The 22,881-nt window shown below is 41.9% G+C and overlaps 2 protein-coding genes across 3 annotated transcripts; one reads left to right on the top strand and one right to left on the bottom strand.

Moving 5' to 3' along the window:
• Positions 1 to 730: 730 nt before the first annotated feature.
• Positions 731 to 3,231, bottom strand: znf593 (zinc finger protein 593). Of its 2 annotated transcripts, none has more exons than XM_061794850.1 (4): positions 3,147 to 3,231; positions 1,998 to 2,212; positions 1,179 to 1,241; positions 731 to 1,104 (listed from the first exon to the last, which is right to left on the bottom strand). In XM_061794850.1, the coding sequence occupies exons 2-4, from the start codon at positions 2,195 to 2,197 to the stop codon at positions 978 to 980; spliced, it is 390 nt and encodes a 129-aa protein (XP_061650834.1). In that variant the 5' UTR covers positions 2,198 to 2,212; positions 3,147 to 3,231; the 3' UTR covers positions 731 to 977. The 2 variants fall into 2 exon arrangements, with proteins under 2 accessions (XP_061650834.1, XP_061650833.1); XM_061794849.1 differs by lacking the exon at positions 3,147 to 3,231 and adding an exon at positions 2,906 to 3,120.
• A 995-nt stretch (positions 3,232 to 4,226) lies between these two features.
• rlf (RLF zinc finger) lies at positions 4,227 to 22,782 on the top strand. The gene is made up of 8 exons (XM_061795352.1): positions 4,227 to 4,525; positions 7,024 to 7,178; positions 9,667 to 9,748; positions 10,320 to 10,455; positions 10,551 to 10,753; positions 11,018 to 11,154; positions 12,748 to 12,889; positions 13,478 to 22,782. Exons 1-8 carry the CDS (start codon positions 4,235 to 4,237, stop codon positions 17,915 to 17,917), a joined length of 5,586 nt encoding a protein of 1,861 aa, XP_061651336.1. The 5' UTR covers positions 4,227 to 4,234; the 3' UTR covers positions 17,918 to 22,782.
• The last annotated feature ends 99 nt before the right edge of the window (positions 22,783 to 22,881 follow it).

Consider the following 22,881-nt stretch of genomic DNA (forward strand, 5'->3'; position numbering starts at 1 on the left):
AGAAAATTAACGTCGCATGGTGTTTAACAGCTAGCTAGTGTTGGGTCAACAAAGCTTTGCTAACAACTTGGGAACTGACTTAGAATATTAAATTAGCTATTAACTAAAAAGTAGATTAGACGAACATGTTTTAACAAAACAATCTTGTGATTTTGAGGCTGGCGTTAAGAGATAAAAAAAATTGCCACAAATCATCAAGCTGACAACATCCAACAGATCACTTTTCACAGGTGGGGAACATGTTGCTTCTCCAAATCTGTTGTGCTCACTGGTATGTGTTTCTCCATGTCCCTGCTGTCCGTTTCTTGTTGTATTTTTTTTTTTTGCCCAAGTCCCAAGAACTCAATTTAATCAAGATCTCAACTGTAGTTGACTTGACCTCTATTGTACAACAGGTTGAAAAAAAAGGAACATTTCTATTTTGACTTAAGCAGTAGAACGTAGTTATCGGTTTTCAAATGTAGGGAGAAAAAGTAGAATACCCAAGTACAGTACAGTTCACTAAAATAATAGAAAGTAGTTATCGGTTTTCAAATGTAGGGAGAAAAAGTAGAATACCCAAGTGCGGTAGAGTTCACTAAAATAATCTCCTTAGGCTGAAATACTGACCCATATTCAACTTTCCATCCCAAAAATGTACATATTTTTTACAGTTGTATAAAAACCTATGAAATGCATGTTTAAACTCAGCTTGTGTGATGTGTGCAATTGATTTAACAGAGACCACCAGTTTGTTAGCCTTGTGTAAAGGCAATCTTAACTCGGGCTTTATTACCACTCCACACAGTTCCACACGCATGCAGCATAATTACATAACTTACACTGTATTACCTAGTATAAGGCAACATTTTCGTGATGCTAATAATAGTCACTTATGAAACACCTGGTTCCAAAAACACACAATTTAGCATTAAATGTGCATTTTTTTACTTCAGGCTTTTGTAAATCCGACTATAAGTTTACAGAGAAGGAGCTTTTCAGCACATGTCTTCTTCCACAGGCTGGGTCTTCACCTCCACACTTTTTGGAGGGATGTAGGAGCCCATTCCGGCCGCTCTCTCTGCCTCTGCCTGGGTGTACGGCTCCTCCCTAAGCTCTTTCAACCTGGTTGGAGGAAAAAGGGGCTCATAGTCCAAATATAACATGTTCCAATGCATACAAAAATACTGTAGCCTTACCGTCTCTTGTGGACTTTAGTCTTGAAGTGGTCTTTCAAAGATTTCATATCCACAAAATATCTCCTGCAACAAAAAGTCACTGTATTACCCAACTGGTGATGAAGAACCCCAAGCGAGTCGATTCATCCATTTACTACTGCGCTTGTCCTCTTCAGGGTTGAGAGTTCAGCTTCAAGAAAACACGTGTCCTCTGTTTTACAAAGATTTGTCTGATGCTCATTGTGAAGTCCAATGCCAACATCAAAATCACCTGAGCGACAACTCATATCTCGAAAAACTCTTAAGTCAGGTCACTTGCAAATTGCGGTACCCCTTTATGTGCATTCAATGTGCAAATGTCTTAAATGAGACGTAATGGAAAATTACATTTTTAATTGCTTGAATCCAAAGACTGGTCACTGAGTCAGGGCTGGCCACTGAAGATCGGATGATTTCAGCAAGACATGAAATGGGGTGACTCTAAATTGCCCGTAGGCATGACTGTGAGTGCGAATGGTTGTTTGTTTCTATGTGCCCTGCGATTGGCTGGCAACCAGTTCAGGGTGTACCCCGCCTCCTGCCCGATGACAGCTGGGATTGGCTCCAGCACGCCCGCGACCCTAGTGAGGAGAAGCGGCTCAGAAAATGGACGGATGGATGGATGGATGAAATGGGGTGTGCAAAATGTACAATAATTCTTGATCATTGGCGTGTTTTGACACTTGGCAACTGTTCTAAATTGTGGGAATAAAATCACAAAATGTCACCTGTAACATAATCCAAAAGGGACTGAAATGTCCTCAAGCTCTCCCTCAATAGTGAGAAAAGTTTTGCACTTACGCGCAGTGTAAACAGTAGTGCTGTGCACATCCTGTCACATCGTAGTCCACCTCCTGATGAAGCAGTTTGGCAGCAATTTCAGGCTTCATGTCTGAATGGATCTCATCCAAGTCTTTAGTCCTGCGTTTCGTCTTCCACGTTTTTGCTATGTTCTTCTTTTTGCCATTATTATGGTTTTTTGTTTGTTTGGACTTCCCCATGGTTCGACCAGTGCACTGTAAGAACAAACACGATTACAAAGTATGGTCATTGAAAGGTAATAGTTGACGTCGAGGAATCAAGTCACATGACTCGATTCTGACTTGCATGTTCAATAAGTTTTGAGTTTTTCAACAACATCTGATTGTGTGTATAAGCAGTGTTATATCTGAGTGAAATTTATACCAAGGTCAATAAAGTTTGTGTTTCAGAGAATACATGATTGGTTTTATAAATGTTTTTTACAAAGGTGTGTTGATGCTTGGGGCCAAATTGGCTATGGTGATGCGCTTTGAAAACCAATCGTCGACGGGATGGAAAATTTCACGTCTCCAATTAGCATGCCAGGAGCCACGCCCCCCTCAAATAAAACAATCATCAATATTGTAAAACAATGGCAACGTTAACCATCAGTACTCGGTGTCGGCGAGTCCTCAAATGTTACTGTATACTCGCACTCAGTCTGGTAAAATTGGAATCGTGCATCCCAATACAGAGATTGGTTTTGGAACCTTTAGAAAACTACCTGGTTGTGTATTTCTTAGTACAGCTAACCAACTCAGCTACAGATTCTGAGTGCTAAGTAATATTTGTGAAAGAGCAAGATAGAATGACATAGGACTTGCTTAACCAGACTCTCTTGATTTTTGTCACAGTAACTTGGACTTGTAACTTGAAGGTTAAGAGTTGTACATATTATGTGACTTTACCTTCTTCTACCTCTGGGTAATAGGAATTTCTTGAGTACATGTTCATAGAGATTAATTGCAATCATGCGTGAGTGAAACGACTGAAGCGCACAGCTATCATGTTTACAAACACTACTGGCCAAGTTGTGCCGTCTTCTTTATAACACGACAAACGTAAAAGATACGCCGAACAACGTGGATCGTTCTAACATAGCTGTTCCAGCCGTTTTTCCTTAGCGTCATCTTCGCCGTGTTTGCTTACCTTTCACACGTGTCGACTCCAAGGAAATTGAATGTATTTACTTCCGGGTGAGAAAGAGTGAGCGTGACGTTCCGGTAGAGGGCGCCGAGCACATCTGGTAAATAATAATAATAATAATAATGTTAATGATTAAAAATAATGAATAACTTTGTTTTTAAAAATACTACTCGTTACCGAAACATTGTTCCTATGCACTTTATATTTGACAGGAGGTCAAATGACACCCAAAGAACCTCCACATAACTGAATTCGTCTGGAACAATGCCACCTTTTGGAGAAACAAACACGGCTCAACTAAAATATACTATGTCAATGGGAGGGATTTGGGTGTCTAAAATTATTTTAATATCGCCAGTCCGCAACAAGCGTCACACTTATATAAATATTAAGGTGACGTCAGAGTATAGGATGGGTACTTTGCTTAAACTACATAGAAGACTCATAGAAAATATTGTTGATCAAAACAAATGAATAATTATGTTTTTGCGCAAAATTGTCTATAGATGATTATGGATGTGCAAAAACACGTTTAAAAATTATGTCATTCAAAGCACAGCAATGAGAATCTCTGGGAGAAATTAAAAAACAAACAAAACAAAACAAAAAACGACCCGAATATCAGTGTTGAAAGTGGTAATAGAGGAAATGCCTTTTGCTAACAAGGAGACTTGACAAGTAGGAAAAGCAGAAGCCTAAAGCACTGACTAAAGATGAAATCAAGAAGATCTGGTGGGGGAAAAATAATGGAACAAAGGAAGAAGAGGGAGCTAATTATTGAGTACCAGCCCTTTAGTGAGTGAAATAAGACAAGAATGAAAGGACTGATGATGTTAATGATTTCTCAAAATATATATCAACGGGGTGGCCGCACCCGCCGGCTTTCACATAGATGGATATAATTAATTGTTACTAGCAACATATAATTAAAGATAATTAAAACTTTTTATTTTCTTTTTTTTACGAACTGTGTATCAAACTGGTAGCCTTTCACATTACTCAATACCCAAGAAAGTAGCTCTCAGTTTCAAAAGCGTTGGTGACCCCAAGTTCGTGTGGAATCTCATGCAGTAATCATTACTGATCTACAGATGGTGCTAGTTCACTATTACACTTTGCAAACCGCTGAGAAACCACAAAAAGAAGAAAAGAAGGCGGTGTCAGACTGCACTAGTGCATACGCGCCGCGGAGGAGAGGGAAGATGGCGGAGAGGAACGTCGAGTTCGTGCACGAATGGAGCGGACGGGGCCTGGACACGGCCGAGGACACGCTGGTCGCAATGGAAACCCTGCTGGCCACGCTGAGGGCCTTCGAAGACGGGCTCAGGCAGCAGGAATTGTCCGTGGCGTCGTCCGCGGACTACTGCGACAACTTCTGTCAGGTAAACGAGTGCGTGAAACGTTGATGCTAACAGTAGCATAAGGCTAGCTCAGTAAGGGTTGTTTTCCTCAGGAGGGGAGGGGGGGGTGCGGTGCCGTGCGGTGCAAGATAATGGGGTCTATCCTATATAAATTACAAAACGAATTTGTGCACATTGGTATTTTTTAATCATCTTGCAGTTCCAAGCATGCTAACGCCACAATATTCAATGAGCGGTTCACTACTGGTTCGATTCATATCATATTTAGTGTTTGGAGAAGCCCAGGTACATCAAATAAATTGGAAAGAATTGCTTTTGACACAGCTAATTGAATTACAATAGTGCGTTCCGCATTGGTAATTTAACGTTAATGTTGTGGGGCGCGTCGACATGGGTGTGTATAAATTGATTCACCCGCACAGACTGTTCTGGTCAAATTTGATCCTTTTGGACATTTGGCTGCAATAAAACATGGCTTTTCCTAAAGCGACCCAAACGATTCAAAACACAAAAATGAATTTTTTAAAATTATTATTATTACTTTTATGTACACAGAGGTTTACTAAAATGGAAATAAAATTTATCAGTGTGTTAAATCAAAGAAAATGATGAGAATCTTTAAACTGAAAATGTATATGCCATCAAAATGTAAGTTTTTTTTTTTTTTTTTTTTTATGTGACAGTGGTAAAACCAGAGAATCGTGTTCTTTGACATATCATGGGGGAATTTTGAAACGGTGAAAGAATAAAAGCATAAGAATTATCATACATACTGAACTAAAAATGAGGAACAGAGGTCAGAGGGTGCCTTGACACAGGGAGTAATCTACACACACTAAAAACAATTACCAGCAATGTAGCAAAATAAAAATAAACTACCAATTTATTCCTTTAAGAGATACAAAATTTGGTCATGAGTTCATAAAGCTACCTGAGCTGGGGGCGTGAACGATAGACTGCGGGGGAACAGGACAGCATCTACCAGCTTATAATGTTGTTCCCCAAATCCTATTAGCACACTACTGAGAGTTGAGTCATCTTAAACCTCAACACAACGGTCAATGGCTAAATTTCCATCTGTACTATCCTACTTCTTTCTCCAAAAGTCATATTTTGTACAAACTAACTATTCTCTTTCCAATTCAAGCATCACCATTGAGTCAGAAGTATTCTCAATGTAATTAGTATACCCACACAAATCTCCCAGGGCTGAGATCCTTTTGGGGAGTCTCCATTTGTGGGTGTGCCATAAATAGACGGTGGGGAATTAATCAAGGCTCCCCATGGACACCCAACCTGCAAAGGTGTCTGTCGGGCACTTGGGCGTCTCGGGATGTCATGCAGTGCCGTAGTGATATATATATATAATCAGCTCACCAGCCTCCAGAATGACTGTGGCAGGCTAATTCTAAACGCTTTAAATAAACTTTAGTGTTGCACCGTGTAGATTTTCAGTGTTTGCAAACAGTAGAATATTTTAAATAGTAGCGATGAAACGGTATAAACATTTCACCTCACGATCATCATGAACAATGTAATCGCAATTATCTGTATTATCAAGATATATTGCATCCAGTTCATATTTTTTTTAAAAATCATAGATATATGCAGAAAGCATTGAACCACATTTTATTTTGAATACTAAAATATCAAATCCTATGTTCATTTTGACATTATGACTTGTAAACAGATAGACAATTTAGAGTCCAACCTAAAATGCATGTTTTTAGAATGTGGGAGAAAGCCGGAGTACCTAGAGAAAACCCACACAAGTATGGAGAGAAAATGGAAGCTCCAAGCAAGAATATGACATTCGAACCCCAAACCTTAGAACTGTGAGGCAGACGTTCTAACAGTACAAATTATTTAGAGGCTTTGTAATTGGTGTTATTGAAATCTAATTAAATATTTGAGACAAACTATTTTTCAATCAAAGTAGATTTGCGACAATGAATAGACATGCAGTACGTGTAAACAAAATAAATCAAATGTTTATTTTAGGCTGCACAGATTGGTGCCATTATAGGAGTGATTTCAAGATGATTTGATGTGATATTTACAAGGCTCTAATTCCTTTATTTAAATGGGCTATTTTCAATCTTGTAATAGTAATAGCTCGGATTTATATAGTGCCTTTCAAAAGATCCAAGGACGCTTGGAGACTTGTCAACTCAAACCCATTCCACATACCGGATTGGTCTGTTATGTTTCTTTTTTTGCCGCGATCACAGTTTATTGGGCAACCATAAACCATTTCCATCTTTACTAAATACTCTCTGTTTGACAATTTGTATGGGTTATTTTCCCCTTACTGAGCCAGTCCCCTCGGGCCCAATCAGTGGCCCCTCAAACCAGACAGTGTAAAGTGGGATCACTCAGGTGCAGTCTAGCATCTCCCCTTACCAAGTGGAACAAGCTTGTGAATGTCACCCGATTTATGATTGTTCTTAGGGGAAAACCAATGTTATTACTAGTGTCTAATGCTGTTTTTTTTTCTTCTCTCCACCCCCCACCCCCAGGCACTTATGCACTATGCTGGCAGCAGAAACTCCATAGACCATGGTCTTCCGCTTCTCGAGGTCTACTGCCTGTCGATAAACTGCTTCGCCGCCGCCCGCTCACACCTCACCGCAGAGTCGGACAGAGTGACTCTTGTTTTGAAGAGGCTCGCTCTGTAAGTACAAGTGTTCCAATGCAAAATGAGTGTTGTGATTGGATTTGGCCATATTATCTAGACTTTACGCCGATTCTATCGGCCTTATCGGTATCGACCGATAATTAGCATTTTATGCTGCTCGGCTTTGTCATAATTCGCCGGTCATTGATCGGCTCCGCAAAGACATTTACTGCGCGTCGCCATCTTGCACAGTATATTTAAATCCAAAAGCTAGTTTATTTTTACCCTTGTCGCGTGTGTTTTGACGTAGACCTGTAAATATGTGCTAAAGTTTCGGTGTGGGTGAAGTAATTTAATTACAGTAAGTTAGCACCCATTATTTCTGTCATGTTGTAATGTTGGTTTGACCTGACTGATTAGAATACACGATCTGACTAGAGCAGTGATTTCCAACCTTATGGAGCCAACGAACATATTTTACAATTAAAAAATCTCACGGCACACCAACAAACAAAAATGTCACAAAAAGTGGATACATTAATTACTGTATTTACTTCCTGCCATCTAATAGAAGACCATTCATTTGTTCTGCCTGTCACTATGCCTCACTGGCATAAATAGAGGAACAAAGATACATTATTTATTGTAAATAGATTTATTTGAGCAATTAGTTACACAATTATATACAATAAATGAACAGGTCATTTAAATAGACACATTCCTCTATCATGTGATCGGTTATCGGTTTTTTAAACTCTCTGATCGGTGATCGGCCCCAAAAATCCTGTTCATGTTAAGCCTAATATTATCACACTTGATTTTATCACACAACATGCTAGGACCTTTTTTAGTGGAACACCCACACACAACAATTCCGAGAGAGGCGCTGACCTCTTAAACAACCCTGCCGCGGTCAAGCGAGCTCCTTAGCTCGTAAGCTAGCGAATGTAGAAGTCAGTTAACATTCCCTTAAGCGTTTGTGTTGTGTGGATATACATGTGGTGCATGGAGCGAGGCTGTGGAGTATTGGACAGAGCCAACGCCGGTCCACCGCTGGTCTGCCAGTCCACGAGCCCACTAGCGGCTAATAAGTACTAGTCTAGCCGCTAGTAGCAGGCCACTTCACAGTAGAGCCATCCAACTCAGCAGAGTGCTAACCCACCCGGCTGCAGCTGCTCTCGAGGAGTGAGATTCGACCAATGTACTTTTGCACAGTGCGACCTGGCATCCCTGACACATGCACACTGCACAGACTGTGTTTATTGAAGACAGCTCATGAGTGACTAGCGTAATAGTCACAGTAGCCTCTGGCACGTCTTTCATGAGCCCTACTCTCCATTCATGAGAATTTGATTTACACTCAAGCCAATTGTTGCACTAATGTAATAGTTGGATTAAGCATGGGTGATGTTCTGACTCAGACGTTACATTCGTGTAGCAACAGAGCTAACCCAATACCCCACACATCAAAATAATAATATAAATGATAGAGGCTTATATCATACGGTAGACGTTTGTATATTGCACAGTTGTAGAGATAGCACGGTGTGTGTCTTTGTTATATTCTCTAATTACCACAGTAACACTATTGCCTATTAAGCACACTTATGCTTGACTCTGAAACAACAGCAACTTGCACCCTGCCGTCACCATTGGCATCAGGCGTTTATTTGCAGTTGCTGTAGCAGGACCATGCTGTGTCAGAAGTGAGCTTTCACACAGCCCTTGTGGCTTCCCATATTCAGATACAGTGGAACTTTCACTTCAGTGTCCCACCTTATGAATTTTTTGAGTAATGAACTGTTGCTTGGGTATTTTTTATTATTATTTTGGGGGGCTTTGTGTTGTGAGCCAAAAGGTCGACCCAAATATGTCATCTTATCGGACCGGTTAGGAATTGGCATGTTTCTCACGGACCGGCTGTGGTGGCGTGTGTGTGTGTGTATATATATATATATAGACACACACACACACAACGTTCCTGCTTCTGCTTCGCCGTTCGGGGTGCGTCCACTGTAGGCGCGATGCAGGAGTGGGGGTCGGAGTTATTGTAGGCAGCCAAAACCAGACTACAGTTCCATAGCTCCTCAATGAGAGTAGACTTTTAACTCCATAAAAGTAGTTCTGCCTGTGTCGAGCAGAAACCTACAACTGTATCTGTATCAGAGCGGACTTAGTGCGTCAGGGTTGACTGTTGCGATAAATCCGTATTTTAAGTAGGACTCCTGATAATAGTGTTGTTTCGTTCGCGAACGTTTCGTTCAAAAGAACAAATCTTTTCAGTAAACGTAATGAGCTGAATTAGTTTATGAAATGATTTCGTTCTTTGAGCTCTGCCGCCATTAGCCAGCCCGCTCGGACTGGAAACGGAAGCGTTCGAGCCGGCTGGGACCGGAAAGGGAACTGTTCTGTACAGTCTCGACGTGTCAACTTAGCCACTCTCCAATCTAATAACACAGAAAATAACTGCACATGTCAAGAGCTATGGATATCTTGTGTTACTTATGATAATTTACACCAGCATTCTTCTTGTTTTTCCATGCAGAAGCTGTTTTGAACTATTTCTGTCAGTTCCCGAAAATGAAATCCCTTATGAAGCTTGGGTTCAATTCCACCAGTCTGTTCAGGTAAAAAAAAAACTCTATTAATGCTGACTTCAGAGCAACTGAAGAGTATAAAAGCATTTATTTGATGTAGTGTTTAAATTGAGGCCTTGTGTGTCTTTTCATTTTAATATACTATTCATCATTTGTTTACACAAATAAATGAGACATAATTAAAATGTCTACCACAATATTAAATCCAATATTGTATCCTGATATAGTTATATTTTTGTGTGTGTACAAAGTGATTATTTGCATCAATAAATAATTTCTATTTGTACAAATTACTCAGAATAAATCAAGATTTAAAATCTGTATGCTGTTTGGAGATACTGTAAACCATAACACTACAAAGTTCAAGAAAGAACTTTGTACCTTCCCCTCACCCCAAAATAAACTATTCAGAGGTTTGTATGTGCGTTGATGAGATTGTTATTCAGTGGACAACACATTCCTCTGCAATTGAGGCACAGCGTATTTTGAGGCCAGGCTTTTGGTTAGTGCTCTGAAGCTTCAGTCACCCTTATTGTGAATAAGTAGTGGTGTTTAGTCTAATAAAAAAAACAATTGGGGTTTGCATTTTGGGTCCCTTCAGATTGCACATGACACCTTGTTACAGTACGGAAGTACGGACCTCCAAGCTTTACTGCAGATCACAGGAGAGGGAGGCGCATGGAGCAATCTTGTCCTCGCCGCCCTCCTCTCTGGCCAGCCGACCGCCCAACAAGAAGGTTAAAAGAAAAATTTAACTATATCAATTTCAATCTTAGCATCATATTATCCTGTTTACCATAGCTTGCTCATCTTTTTACTATTCTTTGTGTAGTTGACGCATACATCTGCTTGGAGGGCGAGGGCTTCATGGAGATGCGCGTGAAGCATCTGGAGAAGATGGGCGAGGTGGCCAAGGCTGTGGTGCTGGCAAAAGCTTGCACAGACTGCAGCGCCATCTCCAACCAAGCTACATTTCGTCACACATACGTCGCTCTGCTTTGCCAGCTGCTTCCCAATGAAGAAGCCATAATGGAGGTAAAGAGGTTCTAGATAGCCTTTTGTATGCTGGTGGGTCTTTCTACCTTTCCTTATTGTAGTCCTAATGTGTTGAGCACTGTATTTGTAACCCAAAATTTATTTTTCCAGTCACTCCCTGAACAATGTGTCTCATAATGTGCACCATATTTTTTATTGAAGTAACTCTCTGCTGCCTTTTTTGGCGACTCTGTTTTTGTTCAGTAATGCCTCTTTGTTTGTGACCTCCCACTCCACATAATACCATATTTTCCACACAAACAGATATCCAGGCAAGACTGCAAGGATGTTCTTGAGATTACCTCCAACTTGGAGACTGAGGGGGAGGAGAACACCGGCTTTATTTTGTGCACGACCTTCCTGACGCAGCAGCTTCAGCAGCCCAGCCTTGACCACTCCTGGTGAGTCTGTTGCCGGCCTCTGGGCTGGGGCCAAAATATGGATGTTGGTCTCCTGTTAGCAATGTGACAAGTGGCCACCAACTTTGTGGAATTTTCCAGAAAAAAACATGGAATGAGCACTTAAAAGGCCTCTGAAATTGAATGTGCACACTGCTCTTCACACCAATAATGTTCCATTGGCACTTCGGAAGGGGAGTTTTAGGGCAAGTGACACCGTTTTAAATGTCACTGTAATTTTGATGTGTGGACTACCCATACCAGCTTATTGGTGCATATTTTAACAAAGTTTTCACTGTAGTGATGGCAGTTTGACTGAAGCGTCAATATGTGCTTCAAATGCTCAATTCTAATTCCATAGAACCAAAGCTTCGAAGCTAGCTTCAAATCACGTGCCATATGATGTCAGGAGCAGCAACTGCTGCATTACCTGTATGAACCACCTGACTGGTTTGCAGTCCAATCAGGTGATATTAAGGTGAATCTTTGGAGCGTGGTGGTATTTTTGCAGGTGTCGATTCCCCACTGCATTATGTCATAGTAACTTCTTTCCATGTCCCTGGTAGCTCAATCGATAGAGCATTGGTCTTGCAGAGATGCCAAGTGTTCATATTTCTCCCTAATTTGTTACGGGCAGTTGCCATGTTCCGCCTTTACAAGAAAGTTGAAAAAGTTCCGGAGTGAGTGGGTATCACGGACTTGACCTGTACGTAGCACAGCTTGTGATTGGTAGACACAAGGAATGACTTCAATTAACACATTCACTGCCATTGACTGCTATATAAGTCAAATATCCAGGTTAACTGGGAAGGCTGGCAGTGAATGAGTTAAGGCAGTGCAACTTTTGATTGACTGACAGCTTCTGGTCAGATCGGATGTTGGCACGCCAGTTAAGGTTTCAGGATGCTGAGTTCCAGACAACCAGCAGATAGCTCTTCATCTTGTGTATCTGAAAAACAGTAATGCCTGCAGAGTTTTCAGACAGTTTACACTGAAAAATTCCCATGCATCGTGCCATTGATTTTTATTTTTTTTTTCGTTTGTTTTTTGGGAGGGGGAGGGGGTGCTCGTTGTACTGTATGCGAAATCGATGTTTCTATAAGCCACGGAGTAATGGACGATGTGAATCGGCACGTGAAAGCCCAAGAACACATTATGACAGGAGAGGCGCTTAAGTGTTATAATGTGCAAAAGAGGTTGCTAACTAAAGGTTACTAACATGATTAAATACCTCCAGATACATGGTAAAGGAGTCTTAATACCGCGTCAGTATCAGTAAGTAAGACAAAAGTAAAACAAAATATGTCTGCCAACATTGAGCCAGCTAACAAGTTAAATTAGACCTAAGGGTTGCAGGGATGAGAAAATACATATATCCATCCATTTTCTGAGCTGCTTCTCCGCACTAGGGTCGCGGGCGTGCTGGAGCCTATCCCAGTTGTCATCAGGCAGGAGGCGGGGTACACCCTGAACTGGTTGCCAGCCAATCGCAGGGCACACATAAACAAACAACCATTCGCACTCACAGTCACACCTACGGGCAATTTAGAGTCACCAATTAATGCATGTTTTTTGGGATGTCCCTTTTATCCATAGGGATCTGATTCTTCTGTGGAGTAAACTTCAGAGGAGGCTGGACTCCTCACTTGTCTCTCTTCTTGAAAGATGCCTTCAGCTGGGTGCCATTGCCAAAACAGTGCAACATTTGCTTTACCTGGTCCGTGTAATTCAAACAGAGGTGAGACTTTGTCATTCTTTGTTACAAATTGGTACACCAATATGTCTCCTGTTACATAATTTCAGAATAACCCAGCATATAGTGTTATGTTAATGGTAGTATCACAACACAGTGATGGCAAAACTATTAATATATTGGGAGAAAACCATGAGCTATGCATCACAATATCTATGTATCTGAATAAATAAATTAAAACATATAGAACATGATTTTAATTTTGCTAGTCTCTTATTTATCCATCCTTCTCTCCACTTTTTAACCTTCTTTTCTATTGTCAGTCATCTTCTCCAAGCGTTACTGATTATCCAAGGTTGTCAGCGCTACATTCTTGCTTCGTTCTGATACGCATTGGTCTCAGTGGTTGGTGTATAAATGGTGTATTGTGAAAGCTGACAATGCAATACATTGCAATATTGATACGTTGTCTCACCCCTAGTGTGGAATAATACAAAATTATTATTGGGTGTCAAGTGTTTGCCCGTGTGTCGCTCGGGCACAAAGCAGGCCACAAATATTTTGGAAAAGAAGATTTTGAAACTTAAATTGTGACAATTATCATTTTCGTTAAAATATTCCTGTATTTTTCAGGCAGAGGCAGTGGGCACCGCTGCCTCAGTGGAGCTGTGTGTCAAAGCTCTACAACTTCCAAAGCATGATGACTCGGAAAACAGAATCGGCATCTGTAATATGGTGTCAGGCCTCCTTCTCAATGATCTGGAAGTGCGGCGTGCCTGCCTGCTCACAGAGTTCCTCCTTGGCCCCAGCCAGCAGGTCTTAAGCCGCCTCGAGGAGCTCTACCAGCGCCCAGACCAAAAGTATGATCAGGAGAGCGGCGTCATCCCCAACTCGCTACGCTGTGAACTGCTGCTAGTGCTGAAGGCACACTGGTCCATTGACCCTGAATTTTGGGACTGGAAAACCCTCAAGTATCACTGTAGCTCCCTTCTCGGGTTGAAACCTGTGTCGGAAGGGGAAGGTGATGAGGAACAAAGTGAGAAACCACTCACGCTACAAGTCAACACACTGATAGAAGAACTTGAGCACAAACCCTGTTTAAATGGAAGTCTTCATCTTCTCAAGCAGCCTGATAAAATGCCTATTCACTTAGTTCAAGGAGAAGTGAGGAGAGCCAAGCTCTGTTGTCGGATTTGTAAAAGGTCTTTCACTGATGCTCAAATCATACACCACTCCAAAAGACACATCGGGGACGACCAACACCCCTGCCCCATTTGCTTGCAGAAGTTTAGGAACAGAAAAGAGCTTCTTCCCCATATGAGACATCACATCCAAAGCGAGACGCATCAACACAGTAACAATGTAAAGATTGAGGATGATGAGATGGAACCCGGGGAGATTCCCATTGATCAGTCTTTAATTTTGTATTATGAATCTACGCGTGATCCTGAAGTCCTGCAGCACATTGTACAGCACGCCAAAACTGTCAAAGACAAGTGCGTGGACAACGAGCATGTGACATTCGATTACATAAACCAGCACTTCAGTCTGCGGAACAGGGAGGAGTATTTCTGTCCTGGAACCGGGTGTTCCAGAGTTTTTAAACATTCCAAGTACTTATACGTGCACTTAAAGTCAGATCATAAAGGCGACGAGAACGTGAAGCATTTTCATCAGATGAGAGAGCAACGGGAGAAGTGTGCCTTTTGCCGGCGCCATTTTGTCTCTGCTTATCATCACCACAAACATCGAAAAATTCACTACTGTGACCAACCGTACATGTGCGCGGTGATGGCTTGTGGTGGCCGCTTTGGTTCTTCCAATGAACTTGTGTTGCACAAACAGATCCATGGCTATCAGCTAAACTACCAGTGTGAGCTTGAGGGCTGCTATGTGAATTACTCAGACCTGGGGCAACTTTATCACCACGAGGCACAGCATTTCAGGGATGCTGCCTTCACCTGCCCAAGCCCCATATGTAAAAAATTTTACTTTTCCAAAAGAGAATTCATAGAGCATCTATCCACACACAGCATTACTTTCTCTGAAAAGGACTTTGAGGCTCAGAGGAAAGCAAAAGAGACCATTTTCAAGGCTGATTTGGAAAGGGCGGCCCTTGTTAATAATCAAGGTGATACAGAAGGGAGTGTCAACGGAGAGTGTCAGAAAACTTCCTCAGAGAGTTGTGCCGCTTCCTGTCAACCATCTGTCAACACCAAGCCCAAAGCAGTGCTGACCTTGGTGGCGATGTGTTTCGATGGAAGCAAGTTCACCTGTGGATTTGAGAAGTGCGGTATGACTTTCTCCCGAGCTAGAGATGTCCAGAGGCACCTAAAACATGCTCACCCAGATCACCTTAAACTGGAGAACAAAGACCACAAACAAGACAAGGAGCGGGGTCCAAAGTGCAAAAAGATCAAGACTGAAATGGAGTCGGACAATGAGGAAGATGAAAACCAACTCTCAGCTCCATGCTCACCAGGAGAAGATTGGTACGAATGCACGACCTCTCCCCCCCTTACATCAACCCTAGGTAAAAATGATGTCCTTAAAGAAATTCTCATAGGGCTAAGTAGACTGGACCTCAATTCTTTATCCCCGCAAAGTGTACTAAATAAGCCGCCTCCCTCCACGCAAGAAGCAAATGCATCCCTTCATCGGGCTGTCATAGAAAAACAACCCGTGGTTCTGCTTTCTAAAGCATCTTCACAACTACCGAAAGGAAATATAACAGAAGAAAAAGCTGTTGCATCACATCTCGTCAATTTTAAACCCTACTCTTGCGAGATGGGAAAGTGTGGATTTAGGACTGCACGGAGCAATAGCTTGTTGCGCCACTATGTTACCATGCATGGCCACACGCGTGAACAGGCCAAAAGAATGTCTTGTTTTAAGGATGCATCATTTAAGCCCTTTAAGTGTCATCTGTGTTTCAAGAGTCTTAGAGAAAAAAGAGGGTTGAGGAGCCATTATATTCGGACGCATAAGCTCAGTAACAGTTTGGTGGACAAATTTATTCTTAGGTCTACAAAAGCTGCAACGTCCACATTACAGAAATTGAACCCAACGGTGAAGATAGAAGTACCCAGTTGGGAACATGAGATGAAAAAAAAAAGTGACACTATACAAACCCTGAGTAGTAGTTCTTCATCTTTCGCTGTAAATGTAGCTGAGATTAAAGAGGAAGAAAGTGACCACAAGGGAGACTGTGAGGATGGGCTTATACCCCAGGTCAGAACAAGACGCTTGGTGGCCAAAAGTAATCTCTGCTATATTCTAGATAAATTCAATAAACCCTTTCATTGTGTCGCCAAAAACTGCGATGCAGCCTTCTCCACCCAGGTAGGCCTAGTGCGCCACCTTCAGCTCATACACCATTACAAACGTTCTCAGCTCTTGTTGGAACAAGAAGTGCAACACAATCCTGAAGTAAAAAAGGAGAATGTGAAGAAAAGCCCTTACCCAAACTCGGATGAGCCTAAACCCCAGTATAAATGTCAGTTTGTCAACTGCAACGCCTCCTACCATCTCAAGAGCAGTCTAGCGCGTCACACCCGCATTGTGCACTCTCAGACGCCAGAGCTAATTTGGTGCAAGTATGAGGGCTGCGCTAAAGTATTCACCCACACCGGCGCACTGAAAAAACACACTCTGTATCGACACTGTCAGTACTACGACTCGTTGGTCGTACGGCTTCAGAGTACTCACAAAAAGTCAGTTACAGGATGCCAAAAGAAGCTTATAGTCACACCCGCGAACCCTGTTACACCTGTCTCAACCGGGACACCGGCAACTATAGCCAAACAACCTGACCAGTCAGAGGAAGACATTGAGGATGTTACTGCAAACCAAAAAGAGTCAAAAAGGAGAAGACGTTTCAGTGCTTATGTTTTCAGATCGCATGAAGAAGCTTTACAAATGTGCCAAGACCGTTGTTTCCGTGTGGCCTACCCATGCATGATTCAAGACTGTGACTCTGTCCTTAAGTACATACATAACTTAACCCGCCACTACAAAGCGGTTCACCACATGCAAAGCGGGGATCTTAAAGAAAATGCCGACAAGCTCTTTTTCACTGCTGAGCGGCTGGAGGAGTTGATTCAGTGGAAGTCAGCTCGGCCGACTGTTGCAGCCGAAGAGAACCCTCGTGGAGTGTGCAAAATGGAGTATCAGCCAGAGCCAGAGACGTCACAGGGACAGGCTGCACAGGTAAACCTGCACTCTGTCAAGGCAGAAACCCAAGGGGAGTTTCTTAAGGATCCTCTGAGTTTCTCTGTGGAGGAGGTGCTGCCTCCTGTTGAGAGAAATGGTGTCCTTGTCGGTGCCGATGATGTGTTGTATGGCGAACCGAGTACCGGCACTCACGCTGAGGACTCTGTTGTAGCAATGCCAAATGGACACAAACAAGTGGAGAAAATATTAAACTTGGAACAAATAAAACCCCTCCTTCGTCCCTTTACTATCAATCTCTCGCCGCCATGCTCTGTACGCTTTCCTACAGAGGAGGGCCTCCAGGATGCATCCAAAGATGATGGTAAAATGGCAGAAAAGTCTCCATCATCGCCTCTACCCGTGCGGCAGCCTCTCAAGCGGAAAAATGAGCTCTCCGTGCAGCCATCCAACGTGATAGACCCTCAGGCTCTCGGCCCCCCGCCACACACTTTTGACATTACCACGTACAAACCAGTTGGGTTCGAAGCTTCCTTCCTCAAGTTCATACAAGACACCTCACCAAAAGACAAAAATACACCAATCGCCAAACGGCGAGAGACTTTCCGGCGCAGTTGTTCAGTCAAAGAAAACAAGCAGCTGGGAATCTCGTTCACCCGAAGCAGACGCAGTCATCCCATGCTTCACAAGTCCCGCGGTACGACTGGGGAGTTCCCATCGGTCCGAAATCTGAAGTCCATCCTGGACAAAGCCCTTGCTGGGTGTGGGGACCTGGCCATCAAGCAGCTTCAGTACCTCAGACCCGTGGTGGTCCTGGGGAAGCCGATATGCACGGCCACCCTGCCTCACCTATTCTCACCAGATCCCAACAACAGTAAACTGCTTCCGGGAAGCAAAGTTTAACTGCATCTTTTTAATTGTAATTCAACTGTTATTCCTTTTCCAAAATTGTTGTTTTTGTTGCTTAGGTTGCCCGGAAATCAGCAGCACAATAAAATTCAAGCCTAGATTTTTTTTTTCCCCCCTCTTTCTCCCCCCTCCCTAGCAATTCACCCTTGCTGTGTATATACATAAGCTTGTCAAGATCTATGTACAGGTTTACAGATTGTTAGAAATGCTTAGTTTTTGTGAGAGGCCTTTTTACCTGTGCCAAAATTTAATGTACAAACTATTACAATCAGTTCTTCCTACTAAAATCAAGATTGACTGATTGGCACTTTTAAGTTCACATGACATAAGCGTGGCATTTGCAGTGCTCAAGAGATACCTGTGTAACCTAATAAATGTTAAAATTAAGAAGTGTATTTTTTTCTCATATCATGCTTTGCATTACACAATGCTCCTCAGTTAATAATCTAAGTGATACGTTGGCGTGATCGGTTTATAGGTTTGTCGTTAACAACTTTATTAGTAAAACAAAAGTTTTGAGAATACAGTTGTCGTTACAAGAATGAATTAATTATAAGAGGAAAAATAGATGAGAATAGGCATAATATTGTGAGACTTTTTTTGTGCATTAATGTATACCTTATGACTTCGATATATGTAGCCTTAATATTCCATCCAAACAAAGTACATCTAGAGCAGGGGTCACTAACATGGTGCCCATGGGTGTAACCTCCAAGGACCATATGAGTACCCTGTGGGCCTGTTCTAAAAGTAGCTCACCAGTGATGGGATGTTGTGATTTCCTCGCAATGTTGAAAAAATAATTTGAAAATGTTAATGCACATATTTATGGAAATAAGGTGTTGCATTTTGATATGTTTCCTAACTTGTAAAATCATTGTTAATTATTGTGAGAAATCATTAACATAACCAGTGTCTTCACATAGATAAAATGTATTACTAATTGAGCATAATTTGTGCAATTTCAGAAGCGTGTATCAAACAAATCAGTACCCGAGAAGTACAGTCCCCTCCAAAAGTATTGGAACGGCAAGGTCAATTCTTTAGTTTTTGTTGTATACTGAAGACATTTGGGTTTCAGATAAAAAGATGAATATGAGACAAAAGTAAATTTTTTATTTCATGGTATTTACATCTAGATGTGTTAACTCAGGACTGCACATTTTGTTTGAAGCCACCCACTTTTCAAGTGAGCAAAAGTAGTGGAATGTGATTTGTGGGTATTTCTAATTGCTCAGGTGTTGCCTTTTAGATTGATTGCTTAAACATTAGTACTTGTTTTTGGCTTTGGTTTTCACCTGTGAAAACTGCATTTTCTGTTAAGCAAACATGAAGACCAGAGCGCTGTCAATGGGAGAAGAAAAAACCATCTTGAAGTTGAGAGAAGAGGGACAATCGATTACAGTTATTGCACAAACATTGGGCAATTTGGTATGTCCTGAAAAAGAAAGAAACTACTGGTGTACTGCGCAACAGACATCGAACAGGTTGGACAAGGGTATTAACAGCAGTTGAGGACTTAAACGTTGTGAAGAAACACCCATAGACAATAGTGACATCACTGCCAACCTCCACAGGGCAGGGGTGAACATATCACAATCCACGGTTCGAAAAAGACTTTGAGAGAAGACATACAAGCTATACCACAAGATGCAAACCACTCATCAACAAAAAGAATCGGAAAGTCAGATTGGATTTTGCAAAGAATATCAGATGAGCCACAAAGGTTTTGGACTGTTGAGACCAAGATTAACCTTGACCAAAGTATGGAAAAAGAAGGGATCTACCTATGTTCCAAAACACACAAGCTCATGTGAAGCATGGTGGAGGTAATCCCATGGCTTGGGCTTGCATGGCTATTTCTGGAACAGGCTCCCTAGTCTTTATTGATGATGTAGCTCAAGATGGTAGCAGCAGTATGAATTCTGAAGTATACAAAACCACGTTGTCTGGCAATTTACAGAAAAATGCATCCAAACTAACCAGGAGAAGCTTCATCATTCAACAAGACAATGACTCAAAACACAGTGCCGACACAACAAAGGACTTCATCAGGGGGGAAAAGTCAAAGGTCTTAGACTGGCCAAGTCAATCACCGAACATGAACCCAATAGAGCATGCATTTTACCTTCTGAAGAGGAGAGTGAAGGGAGAAACCCCCAGAAACAAACAAGAACTGAAAGAGGCTGCACTAAAGGCCTGGAAAAGCATTTCAAATGAAGAATGCAACAGTCTGGTGAAGTCAATGGATCGCAGGCTTGATGCCGTTATTGCAAGTAAGGGTTACACCACCAAATAGTAAATGTTATTCACTTTAAGTTAATTTAATCATGTCTGTTCCAATACCTTCGCTCACCTGAAAAGTGGGTGGCTTCAAACAAAAGGTGCTCTGTCCTGAGTTGTTTAACACATCTAGATGTAAATAACAAGAAATAAAAGCTGGAATTCTGAACTTTTGTCTCATATTCATATTTTGATCTGAAACCTAAATGTTTTCATTATACAACAAAAACAAAGGAATTGACGTTGCAGCTCCAATACTTTTGGAGGGAACTAGTTCTCAGTTTCAAGAAAGTTGGTGACCCCAGATCTAGAGAGAGGTCAGCAGTGTACCAGCATATGAGGTTTCAAACTTTCGAATGATTCACAAAGAAGTAGGCAAAAGAAGGCATGCTCGGTTAGCTCCGTATTTACTATTTTTCATTTGATTGTTTTAGATTCATGGCCTACAAGTGTTCATGGAAATATTTACTGTGTGACTTTAGTACTACGTTAGGGTTCCGACAATTATGCACAAGCTGCGGTCGTAGGACCAGAACTCCATTGTAATAGCAAAACTGTGGACTTCTAGGAAGTAGCGTACAAGGGGGGGGGGGGGGGGGGGACATCCCCCGGAGGGGGGCATCCAACAACCCCACCCTCAGTTGGCGATCGGCTGTAGGGGGCATTCCAGCTGCCTGAGCATCGATCCTAAAACCGCTTTCCCGGTAGTGTAGGTTAGTGATAGACAACAGCACGTTTCAATTTTCAGACAAATTTGGGTTACATTGCCGCCATCCGAACGGAACGAACATTTGGTACCTAACCCTTCGGTGGGGACTTAACTGATTTGATCCACCTCAGTACTACTACTATCACTTCACAATTATAGGAAGTCAAGTTTTTTTGACCAGCTCTTAATCACAAAAGAGTCTCAAAAGGGCTTCACAAGGCACACAGTTGCCAATGATTGATGACACAACCTAATCTGAACCCCCAATCGCTCAAGGAAAAACCTTTGGGGGTTTTCGGAAAGGGATGAATAAAACAGTCTACAACCATACAACAAGCCATTTTGCAAAGATTTGCCCAAAGTTGTCAAAAATCCACTTAAAAGGTCCAAAAACTGTGAGAGGCAAATGTAAGGCAATGCCGTCGATATAGAGAGACAACATGGCGCCCTTCAACTATCATTCATTCATTCATCTTGTGCGTGCTGGAGCCTATCCCAGCTAACTTGGGACGAGAGGCGGAGTATACCCTGAACTGGTCGCCAGCCAATCGCAGGGCACATATAAACAATTAGAGTCTTCAATCAACCTACCATGCATGTTTTTGGGATGTAGGAGGAAACCGGAGTACCCGGCGAAAACCCATGCAGGCACGGGTAGAACATGCAAACACAGGGAAGGCTGGGATTTGAACTCCGGTCCTCAGAACTGTAAGGCGGATGTGCTAACCAATCCCCCCACCGTTCCGCCCCCTTCAACTATGTGATGTGGATTTAATCAATGGAGAGTAGTTAGGTGAGTTCAGTGTCCACACTTTCTTTTCTACGGTTTTGGGGCAACCTAGTGTATTTGAAATATGATTGATCGTGATACTGTATGAAATAATCTTTTTTTTAATCTTGATTTTTATATGTATCCATTTAGTTCTTTTTCCGGCATAGTGCTGGACTGATGACCACATCTGCCTCACAGTTTAGAGGTCGTAGGTTCAAATATGAGCTCTGGCCTTCTTGTGTGGAGTTTGCATGTTCCTCTGTGCTTGTGTGGGTTGTTTCCGGGTACTCCAAGTTTCTTCCCACGTTCCAAAAACATGCATGGTAAGTTAACTGAAGACTCCAAATTGTCCCTTGGTGTCAATGTGAGTGAATGGTTGTTTGTCTTTATGTTGTGCCCTGCGATTGCCTGGCGACCAGTTCCGGTGTACCCTGCCTCTCACCCAAAGTCAGCTGGAATAGGCTCCAGCTCACCTGCCAGGTGCCAATTGTCCAATCCTTTCTGTATTTGTTAATATTTTCTTGAATGACTGTTCTGTTTGTATTGATTGTTATACTACTATACCTCTATATGAGTAAAATGTTTAAATCTGTCCTAATTGTACTGTAAACTGTTATCCATTGCAATAAAAAAAAATTTGATTGGTTTAAGAAAGTGTGCCAATGCCTCAACTGATTCTGATGCCCCTGGGCAGATTAGAGTGGCGTGGCATCCCAGAGACTGACATCTGATTGGACAAAAATAAATGAATAAATCCAACATCCACATAGCTACTGACTGGAGGCTGTTTATCCTTGACAAATGTTATGAAATGAAGAGAACAGACTCTTGCAAATACATTTAGTTTTCATGCAACAAATATTAGTTCTTAGTAATGATGTTGAGGAACAGAGGCTTTTTGAAGCAATGACTAACTTTGGGACAATTGGCCTAAAATGATTCACTGCTTCGAAGCATTTGACACACTTAAAAAGTGCTCCATCGGTCGCCTAAACCAGCATATTTCTCTTCAAGGGAAGCGTTGCCAAAGCTTCTTTCATGGCTGTCATGTGTTTCACTGTTACATGTGTCCAATAAAGACCTATATTAGTTGTCTATCATTGTCATTGTGTTATTCGGTAGATGAATGTTCCAAAGTTACTATTACTATAATGCCTACATATTGGGAAGGTGAATCTTCATTTTTTATATCAA

This window comes from Phyllopteryx taeniolatus, chromosome 13 (genome assembly GCF_024500385.1).
Source record: "Phyllopteryx taeniolatus isolate TA_2022b chromosome 13, UOR_Ptae_1.2, whole genome shotgun sequence".
Taxonomy (NCBI): domain Eukaryota; kingdom Metazoa; phylum Chordata; class Actinopteri; order Syngnathiformes; family Syngnathidae; genus Phyllopteryx; species Phyllopteryx taeniolatus.